This window comes from Myotis myotis, unplaced genomic scaffold (genome assembly GCF_014108235.1).
Source record: "Myotis myotis isolate mMyoMyo1 unplaced genomic scaffold, mMyoMyo1.p scaffold_m19_p_9, whole genome shotgun sequence".
Classification (NCBI taxonomy): domain Eukaryota; kingdom Metazoa; phylum Chordata; class Mammalia; order Chiroptera; family Vespertilionidae; genus Myotis; species Myotis myotis.
In genome coordinates, this window is record NW_023416401.1 from 82245929 (window position 1) to 82272606 (window position 26678).

At 46.2% G+C, this 26678-nt stretch overlaps 1 protein-coding gene across 1 annotated transcript; it reads right to left on the reverse strand.

Moving 5' to 3' along the window:
- Window positions 1-1995: 1995 nt before the first annotated feature.
- On the reverse strand, window positions 1996-12648 carry SPATA2 (spermatogenesis associated 2). Its single transcript, XM_036322525.1, has 3 exons — window positions 12381-12648; window positions 6321-6764; window positions 1996-5266 (listed from the first exon to the last, which is right to left on the reverse strand). The coding sequence occupies exons 2-3, from the start codon at window positions 6654-6656 to the stop codon at window positions 4046-4048; spliced, it is 1557 nt and encodes a 518-aa protein (XP_036178418.1). The 5' UTR covers window positions 6657-6764; window positions 12381-12648; the 3' UTR covers window positions 1996-4045.
- Window positions 12649-26678: the final 14030 nt, after the last annotated feature.

Here is a 26678-nt window from a genome sequence, read left to right on the forward strand (position 1 = left end):
TTTAAAGTATCGATTTATAAGACACTAGACATGCGGACAGTGACTGGATATTCGTCACTATAAAGGACTTGCTATAAAATTTTAGATATAATGGTACTGCATTTTAAAAGTCCTTATCTTTTAGATACACATACTGGAATCGTCACAAGTGAAATAGATGTCTGGAATTTGCTTCAAAGGAATTCAGGGTTGGGGATGTGGATGGTCAGATAGGGAGGAAATCAGGTTGGCCACAACTTGGAAATTGTTGAACCACTAAAGCTGAGTTCAATGCACATGGAAGTTCATTATACTTCTTTGGTAAATTAAAAGCTTTTTTTAAAAGAGCAAGTGGGAAAAATGTGATTTAAGAAAGATAACAGCATCCGGGACCCAACCCTTCCAGCTACTGTCCCACCCTCTGTTCATTTGGCTTCCACCTGAGTTTCATGTGGCTGCCCCATTCCAACCAGCACCACGGCCTCTCCAACCAGGGAGGAGGAGCAGGGTGGGAAGGACATCTTAGAAGCCACACAAAGCACTTTTGTATCCCAGGGACCAGTCAGTTATATGGCCATGCCTGGCTGCAGGAGAGGCTGGAAAAGGCCATTTTTATTCTGGATGGCTATGTCTGAAAATCAGGGCTTCCATTATCAAGGGAGAAAGAGTGAATGGAGATCAGGGTTCAATTTGCTGCAGCTCTCATCCCTCTGACACTGGTACAGGCATGTGGGTGCCACAGATGGGTGCTCGGAGCTGGCAGCTGAGCTAATGGACATCTGGTGGGCCTGATGATGTTTAAATATGCTGTCATTTACATATACAAATTAAGCAATCTGCTTGAAGTCTCCTCTCCGCTTTGGATGCAGCAGCGAGTGTGTGGCTTCCTTTGCTCTCCCAGGCTGGGTGTTCACCTCTAGGAGCTGCTGCTCCTGGCAGCCAGGATGGTGGGAGCCATTTCCTATGCTATCGTTAAAACCAAACCAGCCCTAGCTGGTTTGGCTCAGTGGATAGAGCGTCGGCCTTCGGACTCAAGGGTCCCAGGTTCGATTCCGGTCAAGGGCATGTACCTGGGTTGCGGGCACATCCCCAGTAGGGGGCGTGCAAGAGGCAGCTGAATCGATGTTTCTCTCTCATCGATGTTTCTGGCTCGCTATCCCTCTCCCTTCCTCTCTGTAAAAAATCAATAAAATATATTAAAAACAAAACAAAAAAACAAAAAAAACCAAACCAGCACCTGGGCCTCTGATACGGCTCCAGGCCTGGATATTTGTTCACCCAGTGCCTGAGATGGAGAAACCTGATCAGTCTCTTCCCCTGCAGCTGAGCCACTGTGTGGGGCCAACCCAGCAGTGGATTCAACATCATGGGCACAGGACATCCCAAATAACCACTGCTCTTATACCATCCTTAAGATTTTTGCCATATATTTTGCTTTTGAGTCAACCATTTTTTTAAAAAAACACCTTAAATTTATTTTTAAAGGAATCTCCTATCATTGCTGTAGATGGAAAACCAGTACGCCTATACTAAAAAGAAGGTAACTGAAAGCCTAGCTAAGATTCTGCCAAAGGCTCTGAGCCTGACACCTGCTTTCTCTTTGTTAAAGACAAGCTAGCATTAAACTGACTTCCTCCTTGAGGCATTTAAATGGATCGAAAGAATTAAAAATGCAATTAATTTTTTTCATTACATCCTTCAAATGTTATTTAATGCCTGTCAGTCACCACCAACAGTAATTTCTCCTGGGCAACATGACTGAACTCTGTATACCTGTTTCCCCATCTGTAATCTTACAGGAGTGTTGAGGCTTATATAAGATCTAGCATGTAAAGTCTCAGCATATAAAGTGCCTAGCTCACAGTATAAGCACTCAAATGCTGGCTCTTATTATTTGTCAGTTTCATGAAGAAGAAAATGTTATTAAAGAACTAAATATAGCTTGAGGGGGGAAAACCGAGCAATTCAAACTTCAAAGCAGCAGGGAAGGGCGACATAAAACCACAAAACACTTTATTTAATAATGGAAGACACTTTATTATTTTTTTTAAATCATCTCTCAACATTTCAACTCTTGGTAGAAATCAAATGCAAAACATCTGCATTTTTAAATTAGCATATATTTAACTTTCTCACTCACAGCAACTTCATACAGTAAGACACACACCAAGGAGGAGCATGGTCAGAGCAGTTCCTGTTCCAGTCCACGAACACAGTATTTCCGTGATGGTACAAACACTGGACTTTCTCTCTGAGAACAAGCTAGCCATTCCTGCTTTTGTCCACTGCATAAGTTACGTGGCATCACGGCTGGTTAAGTTACTGTAGTGCTGGAGTGATCTGGAAATGGAAAACTAGAGCTCTCAGGAGTGGGACAGGCATTAACCCTTCTGAAATGTGGAAAGGAAGAACATCAAAGATGAATGCCCCAGAAAGGGGTGGTCTTAGTAATAAAGTTGGTTGAAATTCAGCTTTACATACACATTGAATATCTACATCTGATCTACTAGATATATAAAAAAGCCATAGAAGATTTGAAAAACCTTAAAATCACTCAACTGAGTTGGAAGAACACCAGCAAATTCACAGTGGCCTCAGGATTCAGCCAGATTTAAATTTGTTCAAGAGCTGAATACCTCCTTCCACCAGAAAACCCGCTGAATGTAAATTCCTATAACATTCTGTACATCACAAACATTTATGGCTAGAATATATTATTATTTCACAAGGAACCAGTTTTATTTTCAAACTCTTGCCCCACTCCTGCTCTGCACCCCAAAAGGAACATCCAGGGGTCAGTGATTCACATGAGGAGTTTAAGGGGCCTTCGGGTTTGGAAGTGCTTAGGCTCAGCTGAGAATCTCCGGAGACACCTGTCTGATGGGTGCACGTCAACGCCTGCCCACTTTTAGTGCAAAAAGATCGCAAATGTTGCAGAGTCCTGGAAACAGATGAAGAGAAGAGGACTGAGATGGAGGGGTGAAGGGAATCCCAAATGAGTTTCCTTCTGAAGCAAGACTGAAGAAGTTTGGAGTGCAAGGTTCACACTCGGCAAGTGGCAAAGACCAGGCTGTAGATCCGCAGGTGAGGTTCCTGACTCGTCACTAGGTTATCACAGTCTGCAGGTACACCGACCTCCTGGCCCGCCCTAACCCCCGAAGTGCACACTGGAGGTAGGTGTATAGAGATTTATTGTAGGGAAGACAGTGGTTCTCCACTGACGACTCAGGGATACTGTCTCTGTGCCTCATCTGCCCCCACACTCTCTGCTCTACCTTCACTGCAGTGAGTGGAGGACACATCACAGAAGGGCATGAGACACTCCCTTGGAAGACTAAAGAACCCGGGCATTTTTATAAATAGCTACATAATATTTTAACCACTTTGAAACGCACAGCAAGTTGATTATTTATTTAAAAATAAACTTCCAAAATTACCTATTTACAGTACAGTAAGAGGGGCATGTGCAAACAACAGAAAGGGTGAGTCAGTCCTGCTGTTGAAGGTCCACACTTCAATGTGTTGGAGCAAAGTTCACAAACGCCATGGGCTGAACTGAGTTGTGGTGGCCACAGGATGACATTCAGCTAATACTGTATTTGGGGAGGGAGTGGCAAAGGGGATGAGCCATTGAAAGAGGCCCAGTGTGGCAGGAGGGCTCATTTCACAAGCCAACAGGCCTCTAGCTCACCATTCCAGGAAGTGACCTGGAGGGCCCTTCCCAGTCCAAGTTGGCTTTGTGGTGGGAAGGGTAGATGTGGCAAGAGTCCCTGGGATAGAAATCCTCTTTTTTTTAAAAAAAAAAAAAAGGGGGGGGGAAGAGATTAGAAAAATGAATCTAAATGGAAGTGCCACCCTCTCCCTTGTCAGGCAACAAAGCAGCCATCAGCTGAAATGTGTTAGTCACTAAGTGAACTCCTACATGGTGCAGCTGACCCATATCCCCGGCACCTACATGGTCAAGTGCGGTTCTCTGCTTCCCAGATCAATGCATGAACACATCTTCCCCATGAAACCAGAAAGATCAGTGGTGTAGCCCTTGTAGCAGGGAGGTGCAAGGCCCAGTTTATCTATACACGAGATGGGAGAACTGGGTGGACTTGTAGTTCAGCTGGTTGTTGGGCATGAACTTGTGCAGCTCACTCTTCTTGCAGCAGGGGTCATAATGGTAGGCGCTGAGGCAGGCATCACAGGAAACTTTTGAACATTGAGTGCAGGTGTTGGTGGCACCTGGGCGATTACAGAAGCCACAGCGGGAGGTGGCTGTGGTGGAGGACTTGGATTTTGAGTGGAGGTGCACCAGCTGAGTCTGGCCCGCATACTTCTCCCTCAGAGATGACCCATGGGCCAGGCTGTCATGGGTGGAGGACTTGCTGGGGAAGGTGCTGGGCTTGGAGGCTGGGGGACAGGGGAGCAGGCTGCCACAGCGCTGGCAGAGGGAGGAGCTACAGGACAGGCCGCAGTTTTGGCACTTGGATAGGGCGGACTCTTTGGTGGGGGGCGAGTGCTTATGGTAGAGAGGGTGGGCATCATTTCTGACCAGCCACACATCTGGTCGCAGGGCATCCTGCCTCCGGTATGCAGCCCTAGGTTCTGAGTCTGTGTAGAGATCCACGTCATCCTGAGCAGAGAAGTACGTGCCACGCAGCAGGCCAAGGCCATTGCTGGGGGAGGAGGATGGAAGGTCATCAGGACTGCCATGGGGGGAGCTGGACATGGTCAGGAGCGAGGGGGATGGACGGATGATCTCATCCTTGAGGTCATCCCCTACCTCTGCCGCTACAGGCTCCTTCCGCAGGCTCAACGAGGTCTTCAGGGGCGGCTTCCGGCTCTGACTCTCCCAGTAGCTGTCGTAGGCATCCACTGACCTCGAGAGTTTGGTCACACGCGGCTTGTAGTAGTCCTTGGCCCCCCGCTCGCTGGCCGACTTCTGGAGTGCCACTCGAGCCACTGAAGCAGGCAGGTGCTCCCGGGCCTCAGCCCGCCGCCGCAGGGCGTTGGAGCAGCCCCGCACATCCTCTGCACTGCTCTTGCGCTCATTTACCACATCCAGCTCGGAGTAGCCTTTGTCCTTGACTTGGGAGTGGATTTCCAACATCTGCTCACACTCCACCTTGGCCAGAAAGAGCTCAAAGGAGACCATCTTCACCTGCAGGGTCTCCACCAATTCTGTGAGCTTGTACACAGTCCCCAACTCAGGCACGTAGCCCATGTAGTTCAGGATGGTTCGGATGTCCTCTTCCAGTAACGTGGACTTGACATAATAAACGAAGGGGCCCGTGTAGGTCTGGAAGGAAGGAGGACAAAGAGGAGGGACTTTCTCTCTGACACACAAGGGAGACTGCCTCAAAGCGCAGCACATCCTAGTCTGAACTGGAAGCAGGAAACCACAGAAGGGAAGGGAGTGATCCCAATAGCTTCTCACTACAGGAGGCAGAGGCTAATGCTTACCAACAGCTCAGCGCCCTGGTGTGAGGGAAATGGTGCACCACTCCTATCTTAAGCACAGGGGACAAAGCCTTCAATTAGCTTTCTACTCGGCACCACAGCCCTACTCCCTGTAAGGAGCAGGGCAAACTCAGTGAGGAACGAGGATCAGAAGCAGGGCCAGATGAGCAATGAGAATATTCCTTTCTGGCATTTCTAAAAGGTCTGAAGAATACAGGTGGAGCAAAAGTAGGTTTTAAATTGTTCATGTGGAAAATAATAAATAATAATACCAGAAAAAACTTGTGTTTCACGTCCTCACAAACTGTAAACCTACTCTTGCCCCACCCTCTAGGTCAGACTTAAGACCCTGACTTAGTGAAAACCCTCCTGAGCCATCACTGCCTTCAGAATGATTCAGAATTCTCTCCCAGATTCCTCCTCCTCATTCCTCTGTTACTACTGGTCCTCTACAGCAGCCTCTAACTGGTCTCCCTGCCCCACTCTTGCCCATACAGTCTACTGCTCATACACCAGCCAGAGGATTCTCTTCAAATGAAAACTAATCATGGAGCCGCCTTACTTTTCAATCCCCTTAGGACAAATCCAGGCCCTCTGCCCTGGGCCTCAAGGTTCCACACAACCTGGGTGCTGCCTGTCTTTCTAACCTCCCAGCAGCAGATGTGAGCTGCCAGAGGTGGGGACCCAGTTAAGAGATGACATTTAACAGACAGACAAGGTGAGAAGCCATGGGGGTAATTCTGGTTGTTATCTCAAAGGCGGTGGGAAACATGGGAGAGTCTGCAAGCAGAGGAGGAATGTGATCAAACTGGCACAAGCCCTCGCAAGACGGACTGGAAGGGACAAGAAAGCAGAAGGGAGACCAGTGTGGAGGGCCCTACCTTAGACCTTACCTTAATGCTTCTGAATTCCTTCTTCCATGGGTAGAGAAAGAGGTTGACACCCACCGTTTCCAGCACACTGAAGGCGCAGTGCAAAGCCCGCAGGCTGGAGGAGCTCAGCGCACGCAAGGAGCTCTCCACCACCTCATAGAACTGGATCAGCCGGAATCGATAAAAGGGATCCACCTTGTGCAGACTGAGCAAGGTCGAGGCTGCCACCCGCAGGTACTCATCATTGCCAGGCCGCTGCTTGCTGGGGGTGGCGTCCACTTTGCCCTCATGGAACTGCACATACTTCCGAAATAAGTCATCCTTATATTTTGTATCCATTGAACTGGGCTTCCCCATTAGATCCAGGGATGAGGGGCTACCTTATCTCCTCCATGGCCTCTGGGTTAGAGGCAGGGACATGGCTAGAAGCACTAACATGTTGCCCACCTGGACCAGCGGAGTGTTCTGGAAGGGGAAGAACGAGAAGCAGGTCATCCCTTGCAATGGTCCACATATCAGCTGTGGCAAAACAAAACACAGAACTGGCCCAAGGTACAGTGGGCACCACCAGTCCTGGGCCCCATTTTGCTCATTCATTCAGCACATTTACTGAACACGTACTGCATGCTCCTAGGTGAGTCATAAATGAAAAGTATTAGGGGCACATAACCTGGTTTTGTGGGAGGAGTAGTGTTAAAAAATCCTCCTGAGGCCGTGACAGACACAAAAGATGAGGAGTGTGCCAGGCAAAGAGGTGGACGAAGGGTGTCACAGCAGAGGTGTCGGAAGGGAGAAAGGCCCTGAGCTAACACTATCAGTGTTTACTGCGTCCCAGGGACCTACCTGTACTAACACATTCTGCCTTCTCAAACAACCCTCAGAGATAGATACTACTGTTATCCCCATCTTACAGATGTAAAAACCAAGACTTTGTGACACTAAGAAACTTGTTGAAAGTTAAAAACTATTCAGAAACAGATCTGAGATGAGAGACCTGGCAGTCTGGTTCCAAAGTCCATGCCTGTAACACCACACCCTGCTTTCCTGAGGCAGGAAGGAAAGAGCTTGGCTATGAACAGAAGGACGCCTACAGTGCGGCTGCAGCAGTGAGAGAAGGGGAGATGAAGCTGCAGGCAAATGCAGCATCCCATTCCCCAAGGCCTCAAAAGGCACGTTAAGAATTTTATCTTTATTCCAAGAGCCATGTGAAGCACCTGCCTGAAGAGTTCAAAGCAATGGGAAGTGGGACATGATCCTATTTGCAATTTTAAAAAGAGACCACGCTGGCTGCTGGACCCTGGAGAGTGCTTATATCTGCCTGTGATGGCCCGCATTCCCCTTTACCTTAAGAGCAGTTTACAGTTCTGCTGGGAGAGGATAGAATGTTCTGAGCTGAGATACACACAATTTATATGCTCTTGCTGTCTGCTTGGCCACCCGTTAGTAGCACATTTACAGATCCAGCAATATTCTTCATGCCACAATGCTGGGAGCAAATTGGATTTATTGAAGGATATTGCCAGGGCCAGGGGCGGGCAACATGGCACAGGGGTGACAAACAGATTCCGAAGGAAGGCTTCCTGGGTGTGAATCCTGGGTCTGCTTTTCTAGGTTACTTTGGCAAAATACTCAACCTCTCTGGGCTTCAGTTATCTCATCTGAAAAAAGGGGTTGATAATAGTACCCAGAGTCCAGAGTTGGTGGGAGGATTGTATGCAATCAGTATGCTGGCTTAAAAGAAGTCCTTGACAGACAAGCAGCCATTCCTGTGTCTGAAGGTGCTATACCTCCCAAGATGCCAAGCTTTCTCAGGAAGATAAGATCAGAGTGGGACAAATCTCACAGGATATGCATTTTCACACTCACCTGTCCTTCCTTTCCTGATCACAACACCATGGGTGCAGGGAGCAGGGCCTGTGCTTTAGAAATACCTGCTGTCTGAGTGAAGGAGGCTCCTAGCAGTGGGAAATGGCATTTGACCTCCTGACCAAGGTCAAAGGCTCTACATGGCAGTCTTTCCCTTCCCTCAAGTTCCACGCACATGACCTGTCTGCTCCTCAAATACAACATGCTCCTTTCTATCTCAGGACCGTGGCACATGTTCCTTTTGCATCTTCTTCCTCTGACTCTTCCCATAGCTGGCTCTCTCATTCAGGCTTCAGCTCAAATAGCAGCCGTCCCTGACAACCCCAGCTCAGTAACTCCCACCTTCCCAGTTCTTTATCCACTCATCCTGGGATAATCACCATCTGAAATCATCACCGTATTTATTCACTTACTAACTTCCTCTCTTTGTCTCCCCCCATTACCCAGTAAACTCCACGAAGGCAAAGGACCACATCTGTTTTGCTCACCATGTTGCCTAACCCAGGGCCTGACACTGAGTGTTTGATGAAACAGGTTAAATGAATGATGCAAAGGATGTAAGCAATCATGATGCCACCCTTTAGCTTCTTTAGCTCGCCCAAGAATCCTGGCGATCGGCTGGAGAGAGGAGCAGAGGCTCCGGGACAGGACATGCTCTGCGTCCTAAGTAGCTCCGGGTTAGAAAACGGTGGACCCAAGGATCCAAGCCTGACCTTCTGACTTGGAGCCTGTGGTGCTCCCATCACCCCACGATTCCTGAGTTCATCAAGGATTTACGAAGCACCTACCTCGAGCCAGGCACTGGGCTGGAGGCAGTGTGGGCGGATACCAGGTGGTAGGAACAATAAGGGACAGAGTTGAGAAGATATAGTCCTGCCCTCAATTCTAGTTGAAAGACTTTACTGTCTAGTATCAAACTATGTATGTTCTCTTGGAAAACAAAATTGTATTGCAACCTGAGAGAAGACATCACTGTCCTTGCTAATAGAAACCCACATGCATTTATCACTTTTTATTTATCTAAGGAAAGCTTCCATCCTGCCTCCGGCCCCAAGGACTGCTTGTTGGTACCTGAGAACAATTTAAACAGAGGGACATTTAGCCTCCTAAACACTGCTGTGAGTTTTCATTCAAGAAGAGTCAGCCTTGAGCCCTTAGAACAGTGGTTCTCAACCTTCCTAATGCCGCGACCCTTTAATACAGTTCCGCATGTTGTAGTGACCCCCAACCATAAAATTATTTTCGTTGCTACTTCATAACTGTAATTTTGCTACTGTTATGAATCGTAATGTAAATATATGATATGCAAGATGTATTTTCATTGTTACAAATTGAACATAATTAAAGCATAGTGATTAATCACAAAAACAATATGTAATTGTATATGTGTTTTCCGATGGTCTTAGGCGATCCCTGTGAAAGGGTCGTTTGACCCCCAAAGGGGTCGCGACCCACAGGTTGAGAACCACTGCCTTAGAAGATGATTTCTTATTTTTATTTTATTTTTTTTAATATTTTTATTGATTTCAGAGAGGAGGGGAGATAGAAACATCAATGATGAGAGAATCATTGATCAGCTGCCTCCTGCACGCCCCCCACTGGAGATCGAGCCCACAACCCAGGCATATGTCCTTGACCGGAACTGAGCCCAGGACCCTTCAGTCCGCAGGCCGACGCTCTATCCACTGAGCCAAACCAGCTGGAGCTCTTATTTTTATTCTTTTTACAAAGTCAGCCACCCTCAAGCTCTGCGTCTGCTGCTCTGTAATCACACCACATCCACACCCTTGCTTGTTGCTAGCAAACAATAAGCAAGGAGAAGGGATCCAAACAGCCTAGTTGGTGTTCAAAATCCTAAAGTCAAGGATGAGAACCCATCTAAGAAGAATCTTGTACCAACCTAGGTAGTGAAAAAAACGGTGAAAGAAAATGAATGCTAAAAGATAATTAAGGAAAGGAGAGAAGGAAACGAACAATTATTGAGGTCCTATGTGCTAAGCATTGGGCTTTCTGCTTCAACTCCATCATCCTGTCTAAACCATGTAATAATGCTATGAGGAAACCAAGTCACTAAATAATCTGCCCAACAGAGCTTCAAATCAAAGCTGCAATTTGAATTGGAGTTGGCCAATCCTGGCGCCTGTGCTTTTTTCCCATTTGTCTTATTTATTGTTAAAATTAATACCATTCACCAAGTGATTAGTATATAAGGGCCTTCTGCTGAAGCTCAGTGTAATTCAATGAAATCCACAGGACAGCCCCAAGGTTAAAGAGGAAACTGAGGCTCAGAGAAGCCAAGTCACTTGTCCTAAGTCACAAGGCTACCTAAGAAGTGGATCTGAGATCTGAACCTTCCTCGGATGCCAAAATCCTGGCTCAAGCTCTCAGCTGCACTGCTTTTAAGCAAAGCTGTCAGCTGGGTCTGCTGGACAGCTCTACTTGAAAGGGCTCAGCTAAGCTAGAAGGCCCTATGGCAGGGAGAGCAGAGTTCCAAAATTCCTGTAGTGGCAAAATTCATCTTCTCACACACAATGGGGCTGGAAGCTCTATGATGTAAGCTTAAGGGCCAAGGGAAGAGGCTGGCCAGAGACTGGCCAGTCTCTGGCCAGTGGTGAAGCAGCTGACATCATCCGTTCTGATTACATTTTCTGAGAATACAGGCTGCATTATAGCTGGTCATAGCAGGTGTCTTTTCTGAGCATAGAACCAGCAATTTATTTCCAACACTCTGCAAGAACTGAAAACACGCTCACTGCAAAAACAGTGTGGTTACAGACCAGACAGCACAGTGACAGAAGCTGTTAATTTCTCCAGGCAACCCAAGCACTGGAAAGCCAAGATGTGCCAGTCTGGCGGAAAAAAAAAAAGGCACTGAACATCCCTAACAAAGTCAGGCGGGTGCTCAGAGCCAAAAGGCTGGGTCAGCACTTCACTGATTTGCTTTTCAAAAGGGGCACAACCTGGACCTCTTATGAAAAGCAAATCAGTGAAGAGCTAGATAGAAGGAGGCGGCTTTTTAATTATTATTTTTTAAACATCACAAAGGAAAACTTAATCTGTTTAAAACCCCACTGAATGGAACTGAAATGATTCTGGGAAGCAAAGCATTGATTGGCTTGGCTTTTCCTCAGCTGGCCTATTCAAGCAGAAACATTCCCCAAGCTGCATAGGAAGGCGCCCCCTCCCTGCACAGCGGGAGCTATTTTGGTCCCAGTACTGCCCCAGTCCTCAGGTTCACAGATCCCTGGTCTAGCTTCCGCGGGCTTGGACGCCCCTCGGCCTCCCAGCAGCAGTGAGGCCAGAGCAGTTCAACCCTGTCACCTCCTCACCCCACTCCTTTGCACTCGTTTCCAAGCCCGAGGCTCTGGGGGCATATCCTAGACAGCTTCCGCTGGCTGTTAAAGAACAGAGGGTCCCCACACCCCAACCAGATTCCAGAGAAGATCAGAGACAGACAGAGGCCTCCCCAACCTCTGAAAATAACCCCGGCAGTGCTGACATCGGGCTTCCCTGGCGGCAGCTGCCTCTGCGAGGGGCTCTGGAGGAAGCAGTGTCCCCTCCCTGCAGGGGACAGAAGCGGGCGGCGGCTATTCCCAGCCTGGTAACCTTGGAAGGCCACGTCAGTGATAACAAAACAAAACAAACAACAAAAAATCCTAGACCCGAACTCGGGGCCTCCCCACGGGCCCGTGAATGAACTGACAGTAGCTATCATTTATGGGACGCCTGCTGTATGCCAGAGATGGTGCTGCACAAGCATTAGCTCATTTCATCCCCAGTACAGTCCTAACAGGCGAGCTCAGTCCCATTTAACTAATTAATTAGGCAACTGAGGCTCAGAAGACTCAGTGACTTGTCCAAGGTCACACAGTGAGTACAAGCCCAGGTCGACCGCCAAAAATCGGGCTGAGGACCACTGCGCCGTCACGGCCTCACGGTGGAAGCGGGATGTCCTCCTCCTCGGTTAGACGCCAACGAGGGGGTGTTCCTCCTGACTGCCCCGAGCCACCCATGTCTGGTCCTAGGGGTCTGCCGAGCAGTCTCTGGGGGAGCAGGGATCCTGAAGACAAGCTGGGCCCCGGGGTGCGGAGAAGGCGGGCCCGCCCGTCATTCCCGCCGTGCGGGAGGGCACTCCGCTCCCTGGACGCCGAGACGAACGCTCCCTCCGCCTGGGAAAACCCCAGAGGCTGTTTCCGTCGCGGTCACCGCACTTACCCCGCCACTGCCCCCGAAGACGCCCGGCCGAGGGAAGCGAGAAAGAGCCGCGGCCGCCGCCAGACCAGGCCGGGTGGGCTCTCGCCACTCCGGGCGGCTGCAGGGGCTTGAGACCTGTACCCCGGTGCCAGCGGCGACCCGGAAACAATCGGCCAGGAAATGACGTTCCTCGGAGGCGGGTCCGAAGGGAGGCCGGGCCGCGGCTGCGCGCTGGGCCGGGAAAAGCCGATGCCCACGGGCGAAGGAGGAAGGAGCGGAAGGCAGAAGAGCGGGCACAGAAGCGGCGGAATTTCACTGTAGAGACTGAAAGGCACGACCCGGGCTGGGGCCTGGACCCGGAAGTAAACGGATCCGGAAATGACGCACGCCGTCCGCCCCTGGATGGCAGCTAGCCGAGTTGTCATGGGAACCGGTGAGGAGCCGGGCGGTGGAGTCCGAGCCGCTAGCCCAGACTGAGCGACCCTGGGCCTCCGCCTCCCGGACTTGCCCTCCGTGGAGATGACCCCGGAGCTGTGCTCTCGCCTGCCCCTGGCAGAGTCTGACAGCTGGATCCCTCGCTTCCTTTTTACGGGCGGAGAAGCCCAGGCTTAAAGAAGCAAGAGAAGCCGGGATCGCGGAGACTGAATCCAGCCTAGAGAGCACGGTTGATGCTACAGGCTGTCCTCCCAGCTTGGCCTTTGCCACTTACTAGCTGCCTGACCTTGGGAAAGTTGCTTAACCTCCCCGCGCCTCAGTTTTTTCACCTGTAAAATGGAGTTGTAATAGTACCGTCTCCTGGGAATTCATGTGAGCATTGAGTTCATATATGGAAACCGCTTATTACAATAGTTGGCAGAAAGAGCTAAATATATTTTCTTTTTAAACCTGGTTAAGTTAAAAGAAATTACCTCTCTCTGCCCTCAATTTCCTTAAATGGAAGTCGGCAGTGGGGAAAACCAAGATAGTGCCTCCTTGCTTTTTGACTTTTCAACAGGCACCTGTGGTAGCGGCGTGGGCTACGTTGGCATCGATATTGGTGGCTTGTTACTTCATTTCATGGGTTTGTCTTTGCTCCCACCCACCACCTTGCCCATAAGCTCCCCGAGGACTCGATTTCTGTGGTTCACCACTCACTGAATCTCTAGTACGTACTCAAGACTGTTGGGCATATTTGCAACTGAACCATTCATTCTATCTCCCTAACTTATCCCAGACATTCATTCTATCTCCCTAACTTATCCCAGACATTTATTAAAGACTAGAGCCCATTCCATGCCAAGTTCTCTTCCTCCAACATGCTCTTGGCTCCCTGCACTTCTCATGCTCTTCTACCCTCCTGGCCTCTGTGCCTCTATATGCTGTTCCCACCGTGTAAATGTCCTTCCCCTCACCTCATCCCTTCCTAGTTTTTCTGGCTTCCAGCCCCAGCTCAGTCCTCCCAGCCTTTCTGGAAGCTTTCCCTGATTTTTCCCGGCAAAGACCAGCCTTCCTCTGGTTCCCCACAACACTGTCATCATTTTTTTAAAATATTTTTTATTGATTTCAGAGAGGAAGAAGAGGGAGATAGAAACATCGATGATGAGAGAGAATCATTGATCAGCTGCCTCCTGCACACCCCCAACTGGGAATGGAGCCCAAAACCCTGGCATGTGCCCTTACTGGGAATCAAACTGTGACTTCCTGGTTCATAGGTCCACTCTCAGCCCCTGAGCCACTCGGGCTGGGCTGTCTTTCATCATTTTATCTCAGCTCCTAGCCACAGAGGATTACATTTTTAAACCTGACTCCCCCACAAGACCTGGAGCTCCTTATACATCTGTTTTCCCTGAGCTCTGAACAAGCCTGATCATGAGGTGCCCAATAGTTGTTCCTTAATGGTAGGATTCTCTCTCAGCCTTGGTGTCCCCAGCTAAAGCCAGTGGGCTCGTCTCAGGAGTCAATGACATAGTACATGGGGAAGCATTTGGAGAACCAACAACCTGCTATTCAAGCAGCAGCGATTACTATATCTGTTGCTCTCTGAACATCACTCGAGGACTTTATGTACTTCAGCTTTTATCAGCTAATGTTTAAGCTCCTCTCTAATCACCTGCAAGGTGATAGTGTTTACAGGAATTCCAGCTTCATCCAAACTCTCTGACTTTGCAACAACTCAAAACTGTCCTTTGGAAACTGTTGTAAGACTGCATGAGCCTGCTAATAAGTCCCTTCCAGCTCTGTGGTTCTGTGACAGTCAAAAGGGAAACAGATTTTTAAGGTTTTACCAATAGGAAACCTTGGTCATTGAGACTTGGTGATATTTCACATCAGAAAAGACCCAAAGTCACTGAAGAGAGCCATGTTTCTCATATTTTAGACAAGGTTGAAGGCCCGAGATTTCTTTGCTTGGTGATGTGGAATCACAGTATCTTTTATAGATTTTATTACATAATGATTAGCAGGTTATATAACAGTCATATGACAATGATTAAGCACCTCTGCTTCCTAAGAGCCAACAACAGGAACAATCTACCTACTTCTGTTTTATAGGGGGGTGGTGTTTTTTAATCACAAAAGTAACACATGAATTCCAGCAATACAGGCATGTATAGGGCAAAAAAGGAAAGCAATCCAATGACCAAGCAATCGATTTCCTGGCACCTACCAGAAAAACAAGTGTAAATACACAAGAGACCTGTCACTTCATTGTCTGTAAGGCAAAAACAGTGTGGCTCAGTGGTGGAGTATCAACCTATGAACCAGGAGGTCAGAGTTAGATCCCCAGTCAGAGCATGTGCCCAGGTTGCGGGCTCAATCCCCAGTAGGGGGTGTGCAGGAGGCAGCCGATCAATGATTCTCTGTCATCATTGATATTTCTATCTCTCTCTCCCCGTTTCTCTCTGAAATGAATAAAAATATATTTTTAAACATTCCAAAAATAAAAATAAAAAAAACATTCTAAATGTCCATCAGTAGGGGAATGGTGTATCTGTACCAATGATTACTATGGATCACTTTTAAAGGATTACATAACTCTGTGAGGCATGCAGTGGAAGGAAAAAGACTTACGCTGGAATGGAAACCAAAACATCAACCAAGACTAGATATTTTCTAAGGATGCGTATATATCGGGACAACAATACAAATGTAGATCATTTGTTTTTCTAGTCATTCCACAAATTCATATTATGTGATTTTTTTAAATGTATTTTATTGATTTTTTTACAGAGAGGAAGGGAGAGGAATAGAAAGTTAGAAACATCAATGAGAGAAACATCGGATCAGCTGCCTCCTGCACACTCACCACCGGGGATGTGCCCGCAACCAAGGTACATGCCCTTGACCAGAATCGAACCTGGGGCCCCTGAGTCCAAAGGCCAATGCTCTATCCACTGAGCCAAACCGGTTTGGGCAATATTGTGTGATTTAATTTCTCTCCCCCACAGCAGTCAGTTTTCTCCATGAGGAGATAGCCACACCTGTTTTGCTCACAATTTTATTACTACTATCTGCCCCACATGCAATAAGAGGTTCAACAGTATTTATTCCTGATGGAATTTTTCATTGATGTTCGGTTTAAAGGGCATAACTGAGCAAAACAGATACAGCTCCTGCCCTCAAGGGGAGCCAGCAACAGGAACAGCCTTCTTATCAGAAAGACAAGAAACTAGGAGTAGGATGAACTAAAAATCTATAATTCAAAATCAAAGGTGGTAAATGTTATGAGAAGGGTATAGAGCTTATAGAATGGAGAGGGGACCTTTGACAGGGCAAATTGGAGGAGGTAGCATTTGAGCTGGGCTTTGAGTGAGTGGGACTTGTGAGGATCTCCAGCCTTCCTTCCAGCTGGAGGGAAGAAAGCAATCGAAAGAAAGTCCTGGAAATTGAAACTCGACTGTCTCCAAGCATATAAAGTGGGCATTACTAGAGAAGGATAGTCTCATACTATATGTAGTACCAGCCATTAGTATTAATATAGTCATCATATCTGGCTTACAGGGAGTCTTCAATAAATATTCTAGTGAGAAAATCTATATTACTGAACCCCTACCATGCTCCAGCTGATGGTTGCCAATTTCCCCACTAATTGTGATGAGATTGTTTAGGTTTCTGAAGAGGAGCAGTACAGATTTTTAAGTGAAACTTCTCAATCACAAACCCCAGGTGTAAATACACTTCCTAGTTCCACCTGCTGAGAGAGCCCACAAGAAATGACACCCCTCGAGCAACAATCACCCAGATCTTGCTTTCTAAATACCACCCTCCACTAAAAGGATCCAAGGCTCCTTGGAGAAATAACATTCTCAGGGCTCAGGCAGGGAAATTGCAAGGTGTACCTGCAATTGGAGCATCTTATTGAGACAGGAAGTAAGGATATGCTAAAAGAGTAATGGGGCATGTTAAAAGGACACAAAAGCCAGGTTGGAGGAGTTCCTTTTGGTCAAATCTGGGACAATTAAAACATCAAAATTAATAATGATAGTAACAGACTGAAAGGCTTTAGTGGGAGGGGAAAAGAAACCATGATCCCATCCTGATACCAAACATAGAATACTGTTTGCCAGAGGCACATGAACAGGGCTGTGTGGCCCTGGGTGCCAGGTCTGATCCCTGCACTGAGGGTGGATAAGGAACAAGCAGTTCATCTGGTTAGAAAAATGAGTGCACAGGATGAGCTGGGGAATTGGGGTGATGGATGTCAGCCTAGTCCCTGAGGATCTCAAGTGTCAGGTAGAGTTGCTTTGTCCCTGTGGGCACCTGGGAGCCACTGAAGGTCTAGGAGCAAGAAAGATGGTGATCACAGCCCTTGCTCTCTAGACCAGATGTTTGGTGCTGGGAGGCAACAGAGTATGGTGAATAAGAAATCAGCATTTAAGGTCCCCAACGACATGGTACAGTGGGACAGATATGACCCTACAGCCAGGAGACCTGGGTTCAAGTATAGCACTTAGTAGCCCTGTTGAGGTAGCTAGTAAGCCAGGACAAGTGGAATAGGGAAACTGAGACAGATAGTTAAACAAGCAGTTTGCAGCCATCTAGTAAATGCTATCTTCCCTAAACCAAGGACACTGGTTTAGTCCAGCCAGTGTAGTCAGTGTTTGAGCATCAAACTATGAACCAGGAGGTCATGGTTCAATTCCTGGTCAAGGCACATGCCCGGGGTGTAGGCTCAACCCCCAGTAGAAGGCGTGCAGGAGGCAGCCAATCAATGATTCTCCTTCATCATTGATGTTTCTATCTTTCTCTTCTTTCCCCTTCCTCTCTCTGAAATCAATTAAAAAATATATTTAAGAATTACTATATGACCTAGCAATTCTACTCCTAGGTATCTACCCAAAATAATTAAACTTGAGGGCTTGAACAGAACATTGTGCACCAATATTCATAGCAGCATTATTCACAATAGCCAAAAGGTGGAAACAATCTAAGTATCCATCAACAGATGAATGGATACACAAAATGTGGTATACCCATACACTGGAATACTATTCATCCATTAAAAGGAATGATGTTCTGATATGTTACCACATGGATGAACATTGAAAAACATTATGCTATGTGAAAGAAGCCTTCGTGAAAGTACAAATATTGTATCATTCTACTTACATGAAATGTCTATAAATGGAAAATTTGAAGAGACACAAAGTAAATTGGAAGTTACCAGGGACTAGGGAGAGGGGAGAATGAAGACATTACTTAATGGGTATAGAGTTTCTGTGTGGGGTGATGAAAAAATTTTGGAAACAATAGTGGTGATGATTGCCTGATATTGTCAATGTAATCAATGCGACTGATTTATACAGTTTTAAATGGTCAAATGGCAAATTATATATATTCATATAGATATATCTATATGAATATGTACATATCCACAATAAAAACCTTTTTGATCATTGTACTATAGTTTTGTATGAGAATGTCTTTTTTTTCCTTTTTTAAAATATATTTTATTGATTTTTTACAGAGAGGAAGGGAGAGGGATAGAGAGTTAGAAACATCGATGAGAGAGAAACATCGATCAGCTGCCTCCTGCACATCCCCTACTGGGGATGTACCCACAACCAAGGTACATGCCCTTGACTGGAATGGAACTTGGGAACCTTCAGTCCGCAGGCTGTCACTCTATCCACTGAGCCAAACCGGTCAGGGCGAGAATGTCTTTCTTTTTAGGAAATGCCACTGAAATATTTATAAGGTGCATCATGTCTACAAATGTTTTATATAGAAAAGGCTAAGCAACCATCCAACCAGTAGCTATGACATGCAATGGCCACCAGGGGGCAGACGCTCAACACAGGAACTGCTGAGCTGCGGTGACTTGGCAATGGCAGTTCTTGGATGATGCACCCCAGAACCAGAGAGGAGGGAGCCCGATTCCAGGGTGTGTCACCTGAGAACCACCCTCTCACAATCTGGGACCCCTTGGGGGATGTTGAAGAGCCAATTTCGGCCCAATCCCTGCAGGCCAGGCTAAGGGACCCCACCTGCCAGAGGGATCCTGCTCACTCTGCAAATGCCCTTCGAGCTGTGGCACCAGCCTGTCTCGCCCAATCCTGCCCTGCTGGCCACCTTCTAGTTAATTTCCTTTCAATGTGCACGAATCCATGCACTGGGACACTAATATGTGTGTGTGTGTCTGTGTGTGTGTGTGTGTGTGTGTGTGTGTATATATATATATATATATATATATATATATATATATATACATTCTAGTGTCCCGGTGCATGAAATTCCTGCACTAGGGGTGGTCCCTCAGCCTGGCCTGCGCCCTCTTGCAGTCCAGGAGCCCTCAGGAGGTGTCTTGGGAGCAGGCCTAAGCCATCAGTTGGACATCCTTAGCACTGCTGCGGAGGCAGGAGATGCTTCCGCCACTGCCACTGCGCTTGCCAGCCATGAGCCCAGCTCAGAGCTTCTGGCTGAGCAGCACTCCCCCTGTGGGAGTGCACTGACCACTAGGGGGCAGCTCCTGTGTTGAGCGTCTGTCCCCCAGTGGTCAGTGCACATCATAACGATTGGTTAAGCAGCCTTAACATATTAGCATATTACGCTTTGACTGGTTGAACGGACAACCGGACACTTGGCATATTAGGCTTTTATTATATAGTATATATATATATATAGAGAGAGAGAGAGAGAGAGAGAGAGAGAGAGAGAAAATTGGGGAATCTGGTTGAAGGGGTTTCTGGGAGTTCATTAAAACATTTTTTAACTTTTTTGTAAGTCTAAAATTATTTCAAAATAAAAACTTACAAAAATAATGGTCTAAATACAAAATAATATTTTATCTCCTACAACCAAAGAATAAAAAAAGACAATCCAATAAAAAATGAACAAGAGACTTGAACAGACATTTTCCAAGGGAAGACATACAAATGGCCAATAAGCAAATGAACAAGTGCTCAACATCGTCCATCATTATAAAAACCACGTTGGGTGTGCAGGAGGCAGCTGATGAATTATTCTCCCTCATCATTGATTTTTCTATCTCTCTCTCCCTCTGCCTTCCTCTCTGAAATCAATAAAAATATTTTTTTTAAAAATCAAAACTGCAAGATTCTACTACACACCTACTAGAATGGCTAAAGACAAAATGTAGACAACCAAATGTTGGTGAGGATGTGAAGCAACTTATACATCATTAGAGGTTTTGGGAAATGTTTTGGTTTGGCAGTTTCTAATAAATTTAAATGACCCAGCAATTCCACTTCTATATGAATACTTCATTTTTCAATGTCTTACTAATTGTGATGACTTCATTCTATCGTTAGCCAATGTCTCAAGTCACAATATATGCAGTTGCTGCTGATGGTAGTGGATTTAAATCTCTATTTCAATCAGTCTTGATAATATTCATTGTTTAGTTCTAGTTCTTGTCACATCATACTGGATCATAATTTTTGCATATATTATTGATATGCTATAAACTGTAAAATGCTGTGTGATCTGCTGGAGTAATAGATAAACTGCTATTTTTATGTGGTCATCCCACTACATCTTTCCTATTTGTCCAAATCATTCACAGCCATATTCCAAACATCCATTAGGATGCCTGGCACATAGAAGGTATTGGTTGAATGAATATTTGCATCAGCGTTACTCACATTAAAACTCTTTGCAATCCGAGGAAAAACCAAGATGGTGGCATAGGTAAACACCTGAAATTGCTGCCTTGTACAACCACTTCAAAAATACAACTAAAAGACAAAACGGGCCCTAGCTGGTTTGGCTCAGTGGATAGAGCATCAGCCTGTGGACTGAAAGGTCCCAGGTTCAATTCCGGCCAAGGGCATGTACCTCAGTTACAGGCACATCCCCAGTAGGAGGTGTGTAAGAGGCAGCTGATTGATGTTTCTCTCTCATCGATGTTTCTAACTCTCTATCCCTCTCTCTTCCTCTCTGTAAAAAATCAATAAAATATATATTTAAAAAAAAAAAAAAAAAAAAGACAAAATGGACATCACCCAGAACCACAGGAAGGCTGGCTGAGTGGAAATTCTACAACTAGAAGGAAAGAGAAAAGCACACTGAGACTCAGAGGAGGTGCGGAAGTAAAGTGCAGAGGTACGGAGGTGTACACGGAAAGGGCTGGCACTGAGGACGCGGTTGTCTTTTTCAATCCAAAGGGAGTCACAAGCTCCCGACTACTCTGAACTCCAGTTCTGGGTGAGTCTCTGGGGACCCAGACTCATATGGGGAGAAACTGGACTGTCTGGCATCGGTCGGAACTCGAGGGCAGCTTTCTCTCAGGGGTGCTTGCAGTGATTACTGCAGGACACTGAGACCTGGGGCCTCTTAGGGCAGGGCTGAGGACCAGCCATAGCTGTTTGCTCTGCCCTGTTGATTCCCTGAGACCCCGCCCCACCCAAGCTGTGCGCAGAGGCTTTTGCATATGAATGGCCTGGCCCTTTGCAATCTGAAAATTACCTAACAAACTGCAGCTGGGTCAGAGAGACCCAGAACTTCCAAAAGAAGGCCCAAGGCCCCACAGCAGCTTGCATTGCTTCACAGCTGGGCCTCATCTGGGCACCTCCAAACCCCAAACAAAGAGGAGGAATCTGCAGATCTCTCATAGCTCCTGCTGGGTAGCCTCAGGAAAAGGCTAAATTAGCACCTCCTTAGAGATCCAAGAGCCAGTATACCCAGTGGTCAGAGTGGGACCGTCCAGATTACAACTCCTCAGATCCATAAGGGACACACTCAGGGGGCAGACTCAATGAGCACCAAAGCCCCACTGAAGCAAGTCTTGCCACGTAAGGGTGTCTCTGGCACAGAAGTTCTCCCACTGTAGACACAGCTGATTCTCACAGCCAATTGGCCTGGAGGTCAATTCCTCCCAGTGATACCTACAACAATCAAGGCTTATCTACAAGACTGTGCAGAAAGCCCACAAAGGGGTGCACCAAGAGTGTCCACCTCAGGTAACTGGGGAGGCTGAGCCACTGGGCCCTATAGGACACCTAGCACAGAAAGCCACTCTATCAACACAGGGAAGCAACCAAAATGCAGAGACAAAGAAACAGGTCACAAATGACAGAAATGGAGGAAAACAAACTACTGGATATAGAGTTCAAAACCACGGTTATAAGATTTTTCAAGAATTTTCTAGAAACTGCTGATAAATTTAGTGAGACCCTCGATAAATCTAGTGAGACCCTCGAGGATATGAAAAAGGACCAACTAGAAATTAAGCATACACTGACTGAAATAAACAATATTATACAGAGATCCAACAGCAGACTAGAGGATCACAAGAATCAAGTCAAAGATTTGAAATATGAAGAAGCAAAAAACACCCAACCGGAAAAGCAAAATGAAAAAAGAATCCAAGAATATGAAGATAGTGTAAGGAGCCTCTGGGACAACTTCAAGTGTACCAACATCCGAATTATGGGGGTGCCAGAAGAAGAGAGAGAGTAAGATATTGAAAACCTATTTGAAGAAATCATGACAGAAAACTTCTCCTACCTGGTGAAAGAAATAGACTTACAAGTCCAGGAAGCGCAGAGAACCCCAAACAAAAGGAATCCAAAGAGGACCACACCAAGACACATCATAATTAAAATGCCAAGAGCAAAAGTCAAAGAGAGAATCTTAAAAGCAACAAGAGAAAAATAATTACCCACAAGGGAGTACCCATACGAATGTCAGCTGATTTCTCAACAGAAACTATGCAGGCCAGAAGGGAATGGCAAGAAATATTCAAAGTGATGAATAGCAAGAACTTACAACCAAGATTACTTTACCCAGCAAAGCTATCATTCAGAATTGAAGGTCAGATAAAGAGCTTCACAGATAAGAAAAAGCTAAAGGAGTTCATCACCACCAAACCAGCATTATATGAAATGCTGAAAGGTATTCTTTACGAAAAGGAAGAAGAAGAAAAAAGTAAAGATAAAAATTATGAACAACAAATACATATCTATCAACAAGTGAATCTAAAAATCAAGTGAATAAATAATTTGATGAACGAAATAAACTGGTGAATAGAATAGAATCAGGGGCATAGAAAGAGAGTGGACTGACAATGCTTGGGGGAAAGGGGTGTGGGGGGTGTGGGAAGAGACTGGACAAAAATCGTACACCTATGGATAAGGACAGTGGGGGGGGGGGTGGTAAGGGCAGAGGGTGGGGTGGGAACCGGGTGGAGGGTAGCTATGGGGGTAAAAAAAGAGGAACAACTGTAATAATCTGAACAATAAAGATTTAATTAAAAAAAAAAACTCTTTGTAATCCAAGACTATGTCCCCCTTTTTAAAAAATATTTGTTTACAGATTTCAGAGAGAGAAAGGGAGAGGGAGAGAGATAGAAACATCAATGATGAGAGAGAATCATAAATCTGCTGCCTCCTACACGACCCCTACTGGGGATCAAGCTGAAACCCAGGCATGTGCCCTGACTGGAATGGAACCGTGACCTCCTGGTGCATGGGTCACGCTCAACCACTGAGCCACACTGGCGGGCCCCTTATTGATTTTTACTTTCAGGCTAGGTACAGTAAGGCATGATGGGCAGGGATAGTAAACCCTGGAGGAACTGGAGAGAAAAAGGAGGCAGTGTTCACCTAGTTGGGTCAGGTGAGTCTGTGAGGTACTTGTTTGCCCCCTAGTGGTGTAGGTGGAAATGCCTCTGGGCTCATACCAGTTTGAAATTAAAGATGAAATTACCTGCCCACACCGGTACCAGATTCTCAGAACTCTGTTCGGTCGGGTGATCAATTTATGTGCCGGGACTTCCAAGCTTTAGGGCTGGGGAACCCTCAACCCTAGGCAAACCAGGAGGATTGGTCACCTTACCATTCAGAGACATCTACTCACCATACACAAATATATACCAGTTACATTACTCAGTACCTTGGTATTATTTTAATTAAATATATACTTTGAAGAGCATTCCATATCAGCTGTATATTCATTTAACAAATATATATGGAGTCACTTACCATGCACTAGGCACTGTTTTTAAAAGCTAAAGATACAGCTGGGCCTGTGTTGCTCAGTGGTTAAGCATAGACCCATGAACCAGGTGATCACAGTTTGATTCCTCGTCAGGGCACATGCCCGGGTTTCAAGCTCAACCCCCAGTAGGGGGCATGCAGGTGACAGCTAATTAGTGACATTGATGATCACTAAGTAGCTGATCATTGATGTTTCTCTCTCCTTCTCCCTTCCTCTCTGAAATCAATTAAAAAATATATTTTAAAGCTAAAGATACAGTAAACAAACGGACAAAAATTCCTGTCCTCATGGAGTTGACACACCAGTGATTATAGCTATTGTATTTATTTAATTATTTTGCTAGCGTGACCAGCGCTGTCCTGGACATCTGTGTGTCTGCATCCTTCCCCCGTGTGTGAGTAGCTCTACAGCAGCACTGTCCACAGAACTTCCTGTGATAGTGGAAATGGCTGTATCTGCTGTGTCCTGATACATAGCCTCTATGGGGCTACTGAGCACCAGAAACATGGCTAGTGAGACACAGGAGTTGAAAATTTTTTAACTTATTGATTTATTTTTAGAGAGAGAAAGAGATTTGTTGTTTCACTTATGCATTCATTGGTTGCTTCTTGTAGGTGCCCTGACTGGGGATCAAACCAGAAATTTTGGCATATTGGGAATGACACAAAGGCACAAATTTGCATTCAATTAACCTGGTTTAACTAACATGGTTTATTGATCCCATGTAGTCTCCTTACTGTGAGGCTTTTGTTTGCTTTCCGGTAGAGGCTTAATTGATCATTAACTTTCCATGTTATGAAAACCATGTAGAATTGTCAGTACTGCCTTCCTCTTAAAAAAGCTGTCTCTTGTTAAATAGATATATGCAAGAGTCAGTTGGGTGCAGTAGAAAGTGGAGAAAGTTGGGATTCAAAACATCTGGGATGGAGGTCTGTCCTTCCTTGTGAGGGTAAGGTTTAGTCTAGCTCTTCAAGCTTCAGCTTCCCCACCTGTACCGATCAGAAGCTGAACCTTATCACCAGGAGGCGGGTGAACATAATATGAAATAATGTTGACTTAGGGAGGGAGACACGCTTCCCATTATTTCTGCTTTCACTAGCAAGTCTCAGTGTGGTGATGATATCCTGTCTTCAACACCTACTTAGTAATGGCTAATCTCTTTTCAGCATCAACAGTATTCAGCATAAACGAATGATATAGTTTTGGGGTGCTCTCCCCCACCCCCAGAGCTTGTCTGAGTCTTTCTTCCCTCTCAGGTGTGCATCTCCTAAACTCTAAGAGTCCCCAGGAGACTTGCAACCAAGGAAGCAATTGGCCGTGGCAGCTCCACCAGGCTCATTCCCTGAACCTGTCTCTAAGACCCCCTTTTCTCTGACTTTTCAGTGAGCCAATAGCAGCCCCACCTAGGTGCTCTCCTGTTGCTTCTTCTATCCTAAGCCCTTCCGTGTTTCACTGTCATATATCCTATATAATAAAGAGCTAATATGCTAATTAGACCAAACAGCAGAACAACCGTCCAGGCAACCTGCCAAACAAAGCCAGGGCTGCAAGGGCCGAGGCAGTAGGGTCTGTGAGGGCCAAGCCCCTTGCACAAATTTTGTGCATTAGGCCTCTAGAGTGTGTGTGTGCATGCGTGTGTGTGTGTGTGTGTGTGTGTGTGTGTATGTATACATATATTATTGATTTCAGAGAGGAAGGGAGAGGGAGAGAGAGAAACATTGATGATGAGAGAGAATCATTGATTGGCTGCCTTCTGCATGTCCCTACTGGAGATTGAACCCGCAACCCAGGCATGTGCCCTGACCAGGAATGGGACCATGATCTGGTTCATAGGTTTACACAACCACTGAGCCACACCAGCTGGGCTGTCCCTAGTTTTAATAAACATACTCTCAAAATCACCTGGGGGGAAAATGATATTTTTTTATTTTTAATTTTTATTTTTAAAATATATTTTATTGATTTTTTTACAGAGAGGGAGAGGGATAGAGAGTTAGAAACATCAATGAGAGAGAAACATCTATCAGCTGCCTCCTGCACACCTCCCACTGGGGATATGCCCGCAACCAAGGTACATGCCCTTGACTGGAATCAACCCAGGACCTTTCAGTCCAATGCTCTATTCACAGAGCCAAACTGGTTAGGGAAAAATGATATTTTTTAAATTTCCATTGTAGTTTTACAGTTCCCTTGTAGAAATAAGTGATGCCTGTTTTTTGTTTTTTTAAAATATATTTTATTGATTTTTTTACAGAGAGGAAGGGAGAGAGATAGAGAGTTAGAAACATCGACCAGCCGCCTCCTGCACATCTCCCACTGGGGATGTGCCCGCAGCCCAGGTACATGCCCTTGACCGGGATCGAACCTGGGACCCCTCAGTCCGCAGGCCGACGCTCTATCCACTGAGCCAAACCGGTTTCGCCAATTATGCCTGTTTTTTATTTATAGCTCAGGAGTGATATCAGATCTCCCTTTAAATTTTGTTTGCTTTATTTATTTATTATTCTTTTTGTTCTAATTTTTTTCCTTTTTTTGTTTGCTTGAATTTAAAGAAATCAACTCGGGTTGAAGAGAAATATTAAATAATCGTGCATAAGTAAATACCTAAGTAACAGTAGTGATTTATATTTAGGAAACAGGTGGAAGCCCAAAACCGGTTCGAATTTTGCCAATCTCAAAAACTCATTTTCCACATTTTCCAGATTTCCCTTAACTTTGCCTTTCTCTCTCTCCCTCCAATCAGAGGGGCCAGGAGGCGTGGCGCACCCCTTAGCCCCTCCCTCAGGCAGGGGCATATCCCAGAAGCCACGCTCCTAGAGGCCCTCGCCGTCCACTAGCCCCGCCCCCGCCCTGCCCCTCGAGCGCTGGCGGCCGACTAGGCCC

Bases quoted from the DNA above. Each gene is read 5' to 3' on its own strand.
- SPATA2 (XM_036322525.1), bottom strand. From the start codon at position 6,656: ATGGGGAAGCCCAGTTCAATGGATACAAAATATAAGGATGACTTATTT. The intron at 5,267-6,320 runs GTAAGGTCTAAG...CCTTCCTTCCAG, and splicing joins AGGAATTCAGAAGCATTAAG to ACCTACACGGGCCCCTTCGT.